Source organism: Vollenhovia emeryi, unplaced genomic scaffold, assembly GCF_000949405.1.
Source record: "Vollenhovia emeryi isolate VEMERY1.0 unplaced genomic scaffold, V.emery_V1.0 DF939219.1, whole genome shotgun sequence".
Classification (NCBI taxonomy): domain Eukaryota; kingdom Metazoa; phylum Arthropoda; class Insecta; order Hymenoptera; family Formicidae; genus Vollenhovia; species Vollenhovia emeryi.
Genome location: NW_011967147.1, coordinates 54,189 through 68,841, shown reverse-complemented (window position 1 = coordinate 68,841; position 14,653 = coordinate 54,189). Strand labels below are relative to the sequence as shown.

The 14,653-nt window shown below is 37.8% G+C and overlaps 1 protein-coding gene across 3 annotated transcripts in view; it reads left to right on the top strand.

Moving 5' to 3' along the window:
* Nucleotides 1-12,624, top strand: part of LOC105560845 (probable nuclear hormone receptor HR3) — a 98,768-nt gene extending 86,144 nt beyond the window's left edge. For 2 of the 3 annotated variants that reach the window (XM_012010311.1, XM_012010310.1), the window contains exons 4-8: nucleotides 599-825; nucleotides 6,488-6,760; nucleotides 7,209-7,433; nucleotides 7,863-8,206; nucleotides 12,528-12,624. In XM_012010311.1, coding sequence (XP_011865701.1) covers nucleotides 599-825; nucleotides 6,488-6,760; nucleotides 7,209-7,433; nucleotides 7,863-8,122 — 985 coding nt within the window. In that variant the 3' untranslated portion in view covers nucleotides 8,123-8,206; nucleotides 12,528-12,624. Of the gene's footprint in view, nucleotides 1-598; nucleotides 826-3,872; nucleotides 4,329-6,487; nucleotides 6,761-7,208; nucleotides 7,434-7,862; nucleotides 8,207-12,527 lie in introns of all 3 variants that reach the window. The other variant, XM_012010312.1, reaches the window with a different exon arrangement.
* Nucleotides 12,625-14,653: the final 2,029 nt, after the last annotated feature.

Sequence of the window (14,653 nt, the reverse complement as noted above, 5' to 3'; positions counted from 1 at the left end):
CTACCGCCCAATTCGAGCGCGTGGCGAGATGTGCGCATAGCAATATCGATCGCCGGGCGGTCACATCTTGCCACGCGCTCGAATTGGGCGGTAGGCCGGCCTAAGACAACAATTTTTAATAATTAATTACTCGTTAACTATTACGAAAATTGCAAAATGGTACAGAACTTTTCCATTCATCTCGATCCGTTCTACCTTTTCAAAAATTTTGTCGGATATGGAAAGACTCACCCTGTATATGCGACCCTTATCTCAGTATAGTAAGTCAATCTTATTTAATTCGCGAGAGGAGAAAAGGAATTATTGTTTTAATCTTAATACTATTTTACTCTTTTACCGCATTAGTTTAAATACATCGAGAAAATGTGTTGTCTCATCAGAAATCCTTTCTGAGAGGATAGCACTCTACATAGAAAATCTGCAACTTATAAAAAGCACACACGTCAGCTTAATGTAGCTGTCTGTCGCTGTCGCAATATCAAGTTGAATATAAATGGGCAGACCGTGGAAAAACGCGTTCCTCTTACTTCTTTCCGATCAGCTTGCGTTTCTCGTGAACGGGCTGGACTCACGCGGACCTGTCATTTGTCCTCGACAGGTACACGTACAGCGGTAGCGAATACACGTCGTCAGGCCCCGGCACCGGCGGTTACACGAATTACAATCATCAGGCGATGACGAATTACGAGCTTAGCGCCGACTACGTCGACAGCACGACGACCTACGACCCCAGACCGACGCAGACGCAGGTCGCAGACACCGTCGCGCCCGACACACCCTCGACCGTCACCCCGGCCGGGGTGCTCTCCAGCGTGGTCACTACCGGTAAGTAGTGCTTCATTCGTAATTTCTGGTACACATGGACCCCCCATGTTGATCCCAGCGCGATACCTGAGCGCGCGTTATCGAACGAAACAATAATATCGTGACACATTATTGTTGATTGATTGACAAGACATACAGTTGTTGTAACATAGAAAACAGAAATCCCGTAATAGAGAGTCAGAGAGGTTCAATTTTCTTTATCATCAAGAGACAATAAAGGAAGAAAATTTGTATATTGTCCGAAAGCACTTATGTAAATAGGTTTTCAAAATTATCAGCTACAATATAGCAAACGGTAGTATGTACGTACAGTAATAATTTCTATAATAATAAATTTCTATAATAATAGATTATTGATGTATTGAGGAATGGACGTAAAAGATTTTATCGAATTCAATTTTATACATATAACGAATTATAATCTGCTTTTTAGCTGGTTTTAACTGAACTCTATTTTACGAGAATATTTTAAACTGGGGCTTATAATTACTGAGATATTTAATGAGGGAAGTTACAAAGTTATGAGAAAACAAATATCCAATCAAATATCCATTAAGAAAAACTGTATTCCAAGTTGCTCAAAGAATTCTTGAGGAAGTGAACAACGATAGTTCTGAAACGCGCTGCATAATCCAATTTTTTGTATCTTGTGCCAATACTTTTTCATTAACAAAAATATTATGTTTGCATAAATTGTAAATTTTCAATGCGTAAGATTTATTAAAAATTTCATGTATGAATATAAAGAGATGATTTCTTTTTCACGTTTATTAATTTTTTACATTTTAATTTATTTCAAAGGTACATAAACATTTCATTTGACATGAAACGGTTTCAATGGAATAAAACTAACAGCGACGGCTTTTGCTAAAATTTCCACATAATTTTTATGTTTTTTTACACAAACATCCTCATCGGCATAGATTTGTCTCGATGCAAAATAAAATCGGATCAGGCAAAGGACAAAATTGGTACGAGTGCATTACATAAGAGATCATTTTAATAAGTACCTACCTGCTAAATTAGAATTGTAATCTTATAAGCACAACTGTTAAGTTCTCGCTTCGTAACCGGCACGCTAAATGCATTCCGGAGCACTGTCATTAACCCAGAGTTAATTGCGTTCGCGTCTTTAATGTTACTAGAGTTCCTTCCATCTCACGTCCTTGTCATCGATAATGATTTCTCAGGCAAAACCGCAAATATTCTCCGTGTTCTATTGCGCGACAATCGTTTCTGCAACATCGGCACAAATATTTCTTCGTAACTTTTGTCATAACTGACACTTATATACATTTATACATAATACACATACACGTTACAGAACTTTATCTCGCAATCATTAATCATTAATAATTATTTTGCGATTCCTATTCTGATATTATTTACTTTTACGTGGCAAGTACTTCCGTTGGTCTCGGAAAAATTTTACACAAAAGTAATCTTTCTAATCTATTCATATTTGTATATACAGTATTAATTTGTACTCAAAATTTTTTTCATATTACTCGATTGAAAGAGAGCAACTCATTGTCAGTTTACATAATCGGGATGTTATCAATTCTCTATAAATATATACGATCGTATAAAAATTTACATATAATGAAAAAAATTTAACTTCACGTAAACAAGTATACGTTTATAAAGAAAATGTTTACGATTAATTTTAATATTGATTACATTCTTCTAATTCACATCTCTTTTCAATCTTATTACTAAAGTTTTACACTTTACTTGACAATTTATTAATGTATCCGTGCCACGTATACCTGCGTCTTTCGCGCCGCAAAATCGATCATGTTCGTTTTCGAGTTGACTTGAGTTTAATCAACAAGATTTGCAACGTGTAGTTTCACCGAGATCGATCAAGCCTGACTTCGATTCAATACGTGATGACGAAATTTTGCGTAGGAACGAAGTGGATCAATGATGATGTTTATTATTCGCTGAAGACAGCGCACATACACACACATTCTCAGAAAGAATTACTGAAATTAGAAAGGCTATATATATCACCAGGAATTAAACAAAAAAGTTTTATTCTTCTAATTTTATAATAATCACAAAAGTATGAAAAGTATTTATAAGAACAACTTTTAAATATTGCCATGTTATTAAAACGTCTGTTATTTAGCGTTTTGTGCGTGAGTTAACATCATAATATCGAATAATAGATTGCGTTTCTACACGATTTAGTTTCAAAATTCAGTATTAAATACGAGTGCAAAATTGTCCTAACGATTATTTGTGTAACGTGATTGAAATTTTTCTTTCTCGACGAAATTATCGCGGAAGAGAATACATTTATCTTTGCTGAGGGGAAACATTATCCTCGCAACATTTGAACGTAATGCCACGTTCTTCACTTCACAAAGATATGGCGATGACATATATGCTATAGTGAACTTATCTTTTTATTTATTGAGAGACTCGTTCCAAGTTTTAATCGAAGCTTTATGTGAATCTTTACAGATGCTTTGATAATAGTTTCAATTCAGTTCAATTGTATATAGTCCGCTTTCAATTGTACAAAGTGTCTCCTCAGCAGCTATTACTATCAACAGAAAGGTTTTCAGCTACGTTCCACTTTTCTTTAGTGATTGTTTGGGTAAAATTTGGCGAACTATTTAATACTGAAATTATAATTAATACGGAACTTAATAATTAAAATTTTTCCGCTAGACAACCCTTAAAAAGTTTGACGCAATCTTATTTAAGAATGTTCTCTCTCACTGAAATATTTCAAGCAGATTTCTTAGAAATTTAAACAAAATGTATATTGTATACGTGCCATTCACATTCTTCATACTTTAATAGAAAAATGAAAGAGAAGAACAGATTATTTCTCTACGCTGTACTTTAATAAAAGAAACGTAAGAGGTGCGCATATACACAACGCCCGCACACGTGCACACATTCTAGTTTGTCCAGACGTAAGATAGGCCCTGCATAGGACTCATTCACAGAACTGAAATATTTAGACCTATTCGGTCCAACCCTCGAGACCGATTCAAGCCCTCGTGAACTTTGACTTTTCGGCACATCAGGGAAGTCTCTGTCCGCCTCGACGACCGGGAGCGGTGCAGGGGGTGGCGGTACCGGCGGCGGAGGAGGCGGAGGCGGTGGCGGCGGCGGCGGCGGCGGCAGTAGTGGTGGTGGTAGTAACGGTGGCGGTACTGGTAGCGGTAATGGTAGTGGTAGCGGCGGCGGCGGCGGCGGCGGCGGCGGTGGTGGCGGCAGCGGCGGTGGTTCCACCGTGGCCGCCGGCGGGACTGCCGGGGGTGGCGGTGGCGGTGGCGGCGGCGGCGGCAGCGGCTCCCTGAGCGGCGGCGGAATCGTCGCCGTGAAGCAGGAGACCACCGTCGAGCTCCCCGGTCTGGGCCACGGCTCGTACACGATGGTTGACTCGACGACCTTCCTTAGCGGACAGCAACAGAGGGTCAGCAACCCGTCTGAGGATGACGAAGTGCCGAGTCTGCCCAGTATGTCCCATGCGATGAGATGTGAGGTTTACGTTTGTGTCCCTTTGCATGCCCTCATCCCCCGGCTCACTTGCTCGATCCCTTGCGAAGCTTTGGAGGACCAATCGAATCCTTTTGTGGAAGAATCTCGTGAAATTTAATTAACAAGGGGCTCCTCGAAATGTATTTCTTTTTTAATCTTTTTATATTGACGTGCCACTCTCTGAAAAATATATGTTTTACACACGTCTATTTGGTATACAAATTTGGATACGAACGCGATACAAGAAATTGCTAAACTAAGCTTATTGGCATCTGTAGGAGATGTGATTTGTGGTCTGTTTCAACAACGCAATTTAAAAAAACTTGGAAAGTCTTATTAAAAATAATATACGTGTTCTGTTTATCAATTTAGCTTTACATAACTTATTTAGCTTTGTAATTTATAAAACTTTGATACTAGATTTCTGAATCTACACGTATACGCATATTTTTTTCTCTCGAGATAAATGGGCCATAGTGATTAAGAATATTATACCGTTATATCTTGAAATAATTTAAGATAATATAGTGAGGTAAAACTATTATGTTATAATATGGAATCTTGAGGAAAGGTGATTTGCCAACGAAATTCATTAATCAACGTGGAAACTAGTCCAGCCTCATGAAAAATTCATAAAGAGTTATTCAAAAATGGAAATTACTTGCTCTTTTATGTTACAAGGTACGACGCTATCTACTTGCTGACGCGATAAAATTATTATAAACGTTTTAGTGTATTTAATTACACGGTGAAATGTTGGTCCTCGAAAACTTCATCTCGAAAGTTGAACGTTTGCATTGCGCATGTTATTTTGAATGTTTATCTTACGTATGCAATATTTGTTAATGTAAAATGTTTTTCTTCATGCTTAACCTTTTTGCAGTTACATTGCCAGAGAAATTGTAAAACGTTTATTAATCTTTCTTTATTAGTTTTTATATTATTAATCTTTACATCTATTCATTTTTTAATCTTCTTTGCATCACGTTATACAAAAATAATTTGTAATCTCTGTAAATGCTATTTATTTTTGTTTTTATTAATTTTACATGGTATAATTACAAAAGTTTATTTAATCCTTTTTATATTTATTTTGTGACTGTATTTTTTGTTTGAAAGTGGTTATTTTAATTTATTGTCTGTACGCACAAAATGCTGTACGCACACAAGTGAATACATTCTTCTCAAATTTACCGTTTGTTAATCTTTGTATCTCTATTCGTTTTTAATCTGCTGTGTGATATTATATATAAATAATTTATAAACTCCGTAAATTTTTCTCACAAAATTCTATACATTTTTGCTTCTATTTATTTCACGTACCACAATTATACAAAATGTGGAGTTTATTTAGGTCTTTTTACATTTTGTTTTTGTGGCCGCATTTTTTGTTTAGAGATGGTTTCCGAGTTTATTGTATAAATATTACAAAATGTATATAAGTAAATACTATATTCTTTTAAAAACAAAATATTATTTTCCCGCGTTAAACGTATAACAAATTTTTAATGGATATATTTTTATGTAGAGATACTTATATGTTATCTTTAATTTTTGTTGATTAATCAGTATCTAACCTTTATATATGTATATAAGTATACGCACGAAATGCTTTTGCACGAATGTACCTTCTCTCAGCATGAGTTATCTATCTCTTTGCAACATAATCCGCCGAGTAAATCATTTCGTTCAAATCGTTGTCATTATTATATTATATCCCTATTTGGGGTCCTTGTACCAAATATCTCTTTATAAAAAATAACATATTCCTCAATATGAGACCGATCGATACAAGAATAAAATTCTTTACTAATTAGAAAAAACAACTTCTGAGATGATTACATAAAGATAATTAATCTTTGTGTCTCTATTCGTTTTTAATCTTCGCTATGTGATATTATATACAAATAATTTATGTATAATTTGTTATATATGTTATATATAACTGATGTTATATATAAATAATTATTGCAACGATGGATTAATAAAAAAAAATGAATTATACGATTGCACACTTACGGTGCTTGAGATATGTTGAAGATCTTTCTTCGCCGAATAAGTTCTTCCGTCTTTTATATCGCTATTATTTTTTTTTAAACATGTACACGATGTATGAAAGGAGCCTATTACGAGCGGAAATTCCGCCGGACTTTCGCAGATCCGGCACAGATCAGCGAGCTTCTCTCGAAAACGATAGCAGACGCGCACGCGAGGACATGCCTGGTGTCGACGGAACAGATCCAGGAGTCCTTCCGGAAGCCCACCGACATCTCCAGAATGATCTACTACAAGAACATGGCGCACGAGCAGCTCTGGCTGGAGTGCGCCCAGAAGCTAACCACCGTCATCCAGCAGATCATCGAGTTCGCCAAAATGGTCCCTGGATTCATGAAGCTCTCGCAGGACGACCAGATTGTTTTATTAAAGGCCGGTACGTAAATGCGACGGCATTAGCACGGTTCCCCGCTTACCAGCGATAAAGCTTTATTGCTCTTTCGCGTGCCCCTGCGCTCTACTCGACCGCAAATTTTTAGAATTTTATTCTGAAAATTAATTGTTCTACTTTTAATTCTTAAGTGGAGCAGGTAAGTGACCGTATTGTACTTATTTTACGCACACGGCCACTGACGATCTTGTTCTTTCGTCCAATTAATATTTTATCGTCGGGAAAATAATGAAAAATTTTTTCGAACATTTGCCAGTTTTCTTTACACGTTTAATAAATTGATAAGTACAGTTGCCATGCTCGGATATGCAATCGCTTCTTGTTGCATTAGAATAGCGAAAGATAACCCCCGTCATAGGTTTTTCAAAGAATTTAGATAAGTGAAAACGAAGAAGTGTAATATCTATGCTAATAGCCTGCTGAAATGTAATAGGTTCCTTCGAGTTGGCTGTGCTACGAATGAGCAGGTACCTCGATCTCCAGCAAAACTGCGTCCTATACGGCGACGCCTTGCTACCACAGGAGGCGTTTTATACGACGGATACGGCGGAAATGAAGCTTGTTACCTGCGTGTTCGAGGTGGCCAGAAGCATCGCCGAACTGAAGCTCACCGAAACCGAGTTGGCGCTCTATAGCGCGGTTGTTCTACTTAACCCTGGTGAGTGATACGAGCATACAGGGTGTCTCGCAGGCCTATCAGAATCAAATTTTATGAAATTGTATTTGAAAGATATCCACGTATAAGTATATCATCGAGCTGAAAAGAATTTGAAAATTTCAATGTTCCAATACTCGCGCTTAAAGCTTGCCTCAGCGAGTACTGCGTATCGAATACATATTTCATTACGTACATAAATACATATTTTATTACCTTTCTTTATCAACATATTCGTTATATTATGAATGAAAAAGAATCGTGTTTTTTTTAAATATAATGTATGGAAGTGTCTGACGACAATTCTTCCGAAGAAAGGTCTGTAAGGTTAATCAACTTGAAGACATTAGACAGAATTAGAGAAGTCTCTCGGCTTCTTGCTATTATTCAAGCAACACCGCAGTTAGACTGACCTACGATTACTTTGCGCAGAGCGACCGGGACTGAAGTGCCTGGGAGACATCAATAGGCTGTCGCAGGCGGTGATCAGAGCGTTGAGGTCGGAACTGGATCGGAACCATGTGACGCCGATCAAGGGTGACGTGACCGTGTGCGACGCGATCCTCGCGAAGATATCGCAGCTACGGGAGATCTCGTTGCTGCACATGGACGCGCTGGCGAAGTTCAAGCGGTCGCAGCCGCACCTCGAGTTCCCGGCCCTCCACAAGGAACTCTTCAGCGTCGATAGCTGAACGAGCGACGCGGCGCGGAACGTCGTCCCGGCGCTGCCGAGCGAACAGGAGCGCGAATAGCGTCCCGGACCTTGCTCGGTCAAGGTGAGTCCGACCGTCCCGGAAGAGAGATACCCGACGATCTCATGGCCCGGGGGACCGGAAGTGGCGACGCTTCCTAGGAAGAATCCGCGAGCCAGGCTCGGACGAGAACGATCTCGAATGATGAAAGACGAGGTAACACGAGTGTCGTCAACAGATCGAGCGATCGTGTCGACGGTCCGTCTCGTCGCGAAACGATTGAAAAGAGGTTGTTGCCTGTGTCGAGAACAACGGGACAGAGGCAGCGCGAATCATTGGCAGTCGTTTACATTATGTTAGCTTCCACGAGTCTCCGGATCGGAGATTCGTGCTTTTAAGACGACTACTTTTAAGATGATTTATTAAGAGCTCGGTACTCGGAGAAACGAGAAACGATGTCAGAATGCTCGTCTGAATACTGCGATTTAGAATCGGCTCGTAGTTACACATGTCGCAATTAGCACTAAATGTGATTCTACAGTTCTCACCTCGTGATTACGATTGAGTCGTGATTGCTATTCTTATATTAGATGAACAAATCACGTTTAAATATCAAATAATGTAAAATAAAAGAAAGCTATAGTGTTTCTAGAATGGTTTAATAGAGTCATAAAAATGAAATTAAAATTGTTTAACGTTGTTTTATTTGAAAAAAAATGCACAAAAGTGATAAATTTAGTGCACAAAGTAAACATTTTAATAATTTTGAAGTTAATAGTTAGAAATATAAAATTGAAGTTAACAATTATAAGTCACTGTTACAAAGGGTTTATAAATACATGCACGTACTAAAATCCAAATAAAGATTTTAAATATATCTTTTTATAGATTGATATTTCAAATATTGGCCATTTTTAATGACCAGTGATATCGCATGAATTTTGTTGCTTCTAAATAAATGACTTTGTAGTCTTCGTGATATCGAAAAAAGTATGTATACGTTTTTTATCAGATTTTTATCAAAATTAAGTTTGAATAAAATCATATTAACAGTTAAAAAATACAAGCGGGCTTGTATTTGAGAAATTCTTAATAATATAATTACTGATATGAATAAGGTAAAATAACATCGTGTGGATATATACAAGATCACATATTTCAACGAAAAGGTACGCGATAAGGGAGAATGTGTGTTTCCATTTTCTATATTTATATTACATTATATTTATTTAATATATTAACATGTAGAATTGTTACAGAAATCGTATAGTCTTAATAGGAATATAAATTACATAAAAATATTTTATTATTTTACGCGGCAACAATATGCTTTCCAAATCGGAATTATTTTATTAAGGGACACAAGAAATGTATGAAGTATCTACACGCTTTTGTGATAAGAGTTTCTAATTCTTTTTTAATTAAATTAATATGTAATACATAAAATATGTATTCTTAACACACTATCGCATACACAAACGAAAGGATTAAATTTCGAGTTATCGGTATACTTTTCACAGCAAACATAAATAGTTGCCTGACATCGGTTTTTACAAAGTCGCTTGTCCGAGTACCAGTATATTGAACATTCGGGAGTCTTACATCGTGCTACATTGTATATAATATTTTTCTTTCTGCTTGCAAGGAAAACGAATGAATCTTTAAGAATAGAGCAAACGTGAACGAACTCCCGATTGTCCGCGTGTACGAATTTTTTTACTATATTTTAACTCGTGGGATGCATATGACATAATAAACAATGCGACATAATAAACACTATGCAAGTTTTAACCCTTTAACCGGTAAATTATATTTATTTAACATTTGAAAGAAATTATTGAAAATCCTCGGTTAAATCTACCGTTACTTATATTTTATTTGAAAGCATACAACTGGAGCACAAAATTTACAAACGCTATTTTTACACAATACAAGTGATTATTACTTTTTCTTAATCATTAATTATTATTTTAACGATAATTTGAATAAATAGATTGCTGCTTATGACACACTGAGTGTGAACTGAAAACCGTAAACGAGATGAACTCAATATACTGCCGTTAAAGGGGTTCAAACTGATGAATTAGAAAATAATAATTTGTAAATATGCTTATACGGTTACCACAATCTGATTCGAAATCAGATCGACCCTGTTTCTCTTTCCGAAACGTCCTCGACTCTTCGATCCCTCGAAAAGTGACAAAAATCTGACTTATCAGACTTTGCAATTCATAGCGTTTAATAGTACCAGCAATTTTCTTTCAATCAAATCTCTTCTACAAATGTAAGATCTTAAACCGCATTGTCTGGACGTCCTGAACGAGAAATCAAAGTACAATATGTTAACGACGGATGAATATGATTGAAACTGAATTAGAATTTAAAGATTGTTTGGAAAATCTCAATTTTGCTAACTTTATATTAATCTACTCCATCTCTTCTGAACGCTAAAGAAATGGTTGGACCATTTACGATGCTATATATTACATCGCGAAAATACGAATTTAATCTAAAAACTCTGATTCATTCTCCCTGTCATCCGCAGTTACTCTGAAGGTGGCTTGTAAGTCAACCGATCAGCCTACCGGATAGCGTCATATTGACCGTAATACGCACTAACTTATTTGTTAAACGTTAGATTTTGCTTATTTACGCTATGTTAAACTTTGTATGCGTCTATATATATTTTAAGATGTTTCTCGTTCGTAATTATAAAATTTATTACGATTAACATGTTCGAATTGGAAAATCGTAATGGATAATTCGTAAGGATGCGTAACTATAAGAGGTACGCAGGATAAGTTTGTTTCAATGTCGATGAGAGCGAACATTTCATTACCAATGATTGGATTTCAAACTACAGGATGTTCCAAAGAGATATATCGATGACACGATTCTTTGAATTTTTGTTTCCTTTATTTATCTGCGAAACTTAATTACGCGGTTCGCAACTTATAATCAATACCAAATTCATTTCTTTCTCTTTATTAAAGATAACTTTTACGAAATTTGTGAGATAAACAAAGTTAGCTTATTTTGCATTTAATTTGCATACTTTGTTATAAAGAACATTTTATTCAGAATAGTTTTTATTTATGATTTTTTTCAATAATCCTTGCGATTGTGATATCTTTTTGAAACGCTTTGTACTTTTTCGCTCGCATAATAAAATTATGTTAATTTACTTTATTCGCTATATCAAACATACAGTAGAAAATGATGTTATCGTGCAAATTAGTGTTGAAATTAAATTAAATGTCCGGTAGGCTTTCAAGTGTATGTCGCGATGGACTGTCTCAGATTAAAAGTATCGAATGATGCCTCTCTTGAAAGACAACCCGATTGGTTGCCTATCCTCAGTCGAATGATTCTTCCTAGGAAACGTCAAGCTAAGCACACTTAAGGTAAATCTAAGAAAGTAGGAAAAGTTGTACGATAGAATCACGCGAAGAAGAAAGCACGTCGAGACTGGAACGCTGGTACATGGCCTCGCTAATCGTTGACAGATGCATTTCGAGGATTCATTACGTACAGAAGAACTTTGTAATCTAATTTTCAAGTTGCAGTTTCTCTTTCGTTTTTTCATAGAATGAGGTGAACTAAAAAATATATTGTACGAGAGATTGTCTTTTCGAGATACAACGTAATAAATTTAGTGCGTATGTATTTCTTTTAAAGTGGGTTTTTAGATGGTTAAAAATAAAAAAAAAGATAAATATACACGGATCTCTTTATTATCGTCAAATGTTCATACCATGAACTTTAAATTTTGGCATTAAATACGGAATTGTTTGTGTCTTTCACAAATTGAAGGAAATACATAATGAATAATCAGCATAGTATCGTACATGTCCGTCAATATACGATAAATAGGTAGCTAATGAAACGAATACGGTCTGCCACAAATTTACTTTTAATTTTGTTTTACTCTCTACTGTAGTCACGAAATCAGCGATTTACTTTATTCATCGCACTATATTTATCGTACATAAAAAAATGTTTGTGTATTGGATATCACTTGCAGCGATATCCAATATTCAAGCAATTGTATACGAGTAAGATAAGCATACGTTATTCGATTGCTTCATTAATTGTTGTTTTTTTTTCTATTTTTCCTTCAAAGAAAATGTGATAGGAAGTTTAAATTACAAAGCCGACCTAAGTTAGCACTTTGTCCGATCACGCGTAGATCATCTACTGGCGTTCGGCGAACCGCGATCATCTCACACGCATTCTTCACGATGACGACGACGACGACGACGACGACGACAGTGACGATGATAACGACGTCAGGAACATTATACACAATCGACTGAATAGTTCTATATTCATACGGTGCTTACGACAGGGAGCAAACCAGGTACAAGCGTTATTTAACCGTATATTCGTCTCCTTTCTGTTGCAGATTATTTCCTTCGTAATGAACGTATTGGGCCTTAAATAAACATAAAAAAACATTGTTATATATAAAGTATACATAAAAAAAGCAACATAAAGTATATATACAGAAGAAATATATATATAAATATAAAATATAAATATATACATATATATATAGTGTGGACGCGTATGTGTATACGCGCGCGAACGATATACGTCTCGGAGAAGCACAGGTGTATACACATACGCGTGTCGTTATAAGATTATATTATATAGACCGAGAGAAAAAAGAATCGCGAACGCGTGCGAAGGGAGCGAGCGAGAGCATGAGGTATGTGCGTGTGCGAGCGAGAAAACGACGAGCGCGAGTGTGAGTGCTGATCGGGGAGAGATATCGGTTGTTACGATACATACATAAAGTATATATTGTATTAACTAAAAAAAAAACATAGCGGAGGGTGGAGAGGGGTAGAGGAGAACGGTGATTAACCGAGTCCCGCCGGGACGGTCCGGGGACGGCGCGAATAATCGAGGACCGATGGTTTCGCGATAGGCGAATCTCGGTTGGGCCACATTCGTACGACATAGACAGACCCGAGATATTATCGCGCCGTCGGACGCGAGGGTTGCGACGGGGCGGGCGAGCCCAGCGAATAGCATCGACGAAGGGTAGAGCTTATTGCAGAGGACGAGGAACCGCGAAACCGCGCCGGGGTTTAAGTGTAATTGAGCGCGATAATGACGACGAGATGACGGGGGATCTCTCTCCTGTTCCCCATTACCAGTTTTCCCCGCGAACTCTCACTCGATCATCCCTTCTATCCTTATCTTGCCCCTGTTAATTACCGCACCTGTGTACCGATTGTTAATGACGTAATTATTAGTGATAAAGGTATGTGATGACGATACGGGATAGACAAACGCTAGGAAATTAAGGAGCGCGACGAAGACTGTTAAAAGGAAAGCGAGTTAGGTGCTCACTGTCGAAGCGAGAAGATAAGAAAATTTTAGGAGCTGATAAGAGCACGATTTGTTGATTGTTATTATTGCGATCGGCGCGTATGAACCGTGAAACAATTGGGGCTTCTTTTCTCCGCTCGTGTAGCCTGTAAAAGGACCGATTTGTTCGCTAAGTGTTCAAACACAAATGTTGATTGAGTGAGGACGTACGCGATGCAGCATTTTCTATTTAAAAAATGCAGACCTATATTCGATCGCACTGTCATATTCACGCGCGTCACATTACCCGTTCGATAGGCAAAATTTCTCTCGACTCGGCGAGAACGTTCGGCGGATAAACGCATCCTTCTACGCGCAATTAGCTTAAACGCGAAACGTCGGCTGCGGTCACGCGTTCTATCGCCGCCGCGAGTTCGAGTAGTGATTCGAGTATAGTTCTGAGCTACTTTATAGCATAAATACATATATAAATAAATATATAAATATATAAATAAATAATTATATATAAACACTATACATATATATATATATGAGAGTATATTTCGGCGGAACTACCGAGATTCGACGGTCCTCGCGATTGATGAGAATAGTGGGCGTTGTAGAGAGCGATCTCGTCCCCGGACCAACCTAGCCGGATCTCACGGATCTTACGGTGACACGTAACACGCTCACGAATTCATATGAAACATACATGCATATACACATACTTATATGTACATGTACACGCAGAGGCAGACAGGAAAAAAAGAGAGGATGTGTGTGTGTGTGTGGTGTGTGAGAGAGAGAGAGAGAGAGAGAGAGAGAGAGAGGTGGTGGTGGTGGTGGTGTGGTGTGTGAATGTGTGGTATGTGGGTATGTGGGTGTGTATGTGGATATGTGGGTGTGCGTGGGTGGGTGTGTGTATGTGTGTGTGGGTGGGTGGGCGGGTGGTTTGTGGGTGTGTGGGTGGGTGTGTTTGTGGGGTGGGTGTGTGCGTGCGTGCGTGCGTGCGTGCGTGCGTGCGTGCGTGTGTGTGTGCGTGCGTGCGTGCGTGCGTGCGTGTGTGTGTGTGTGTGTGTGTGTGTGTGTGTGTGTGTGTGTGTGTGTGTGTGTGTGTGTGTGTGTGTGTGTGTGTGTGTGTGTGTGAGAGAGAGAGAGAGAGAGAGAAGAGAGAGAGAGAGAGAGAGAGAGAGAGAGAGAGAGAGAGAGAAG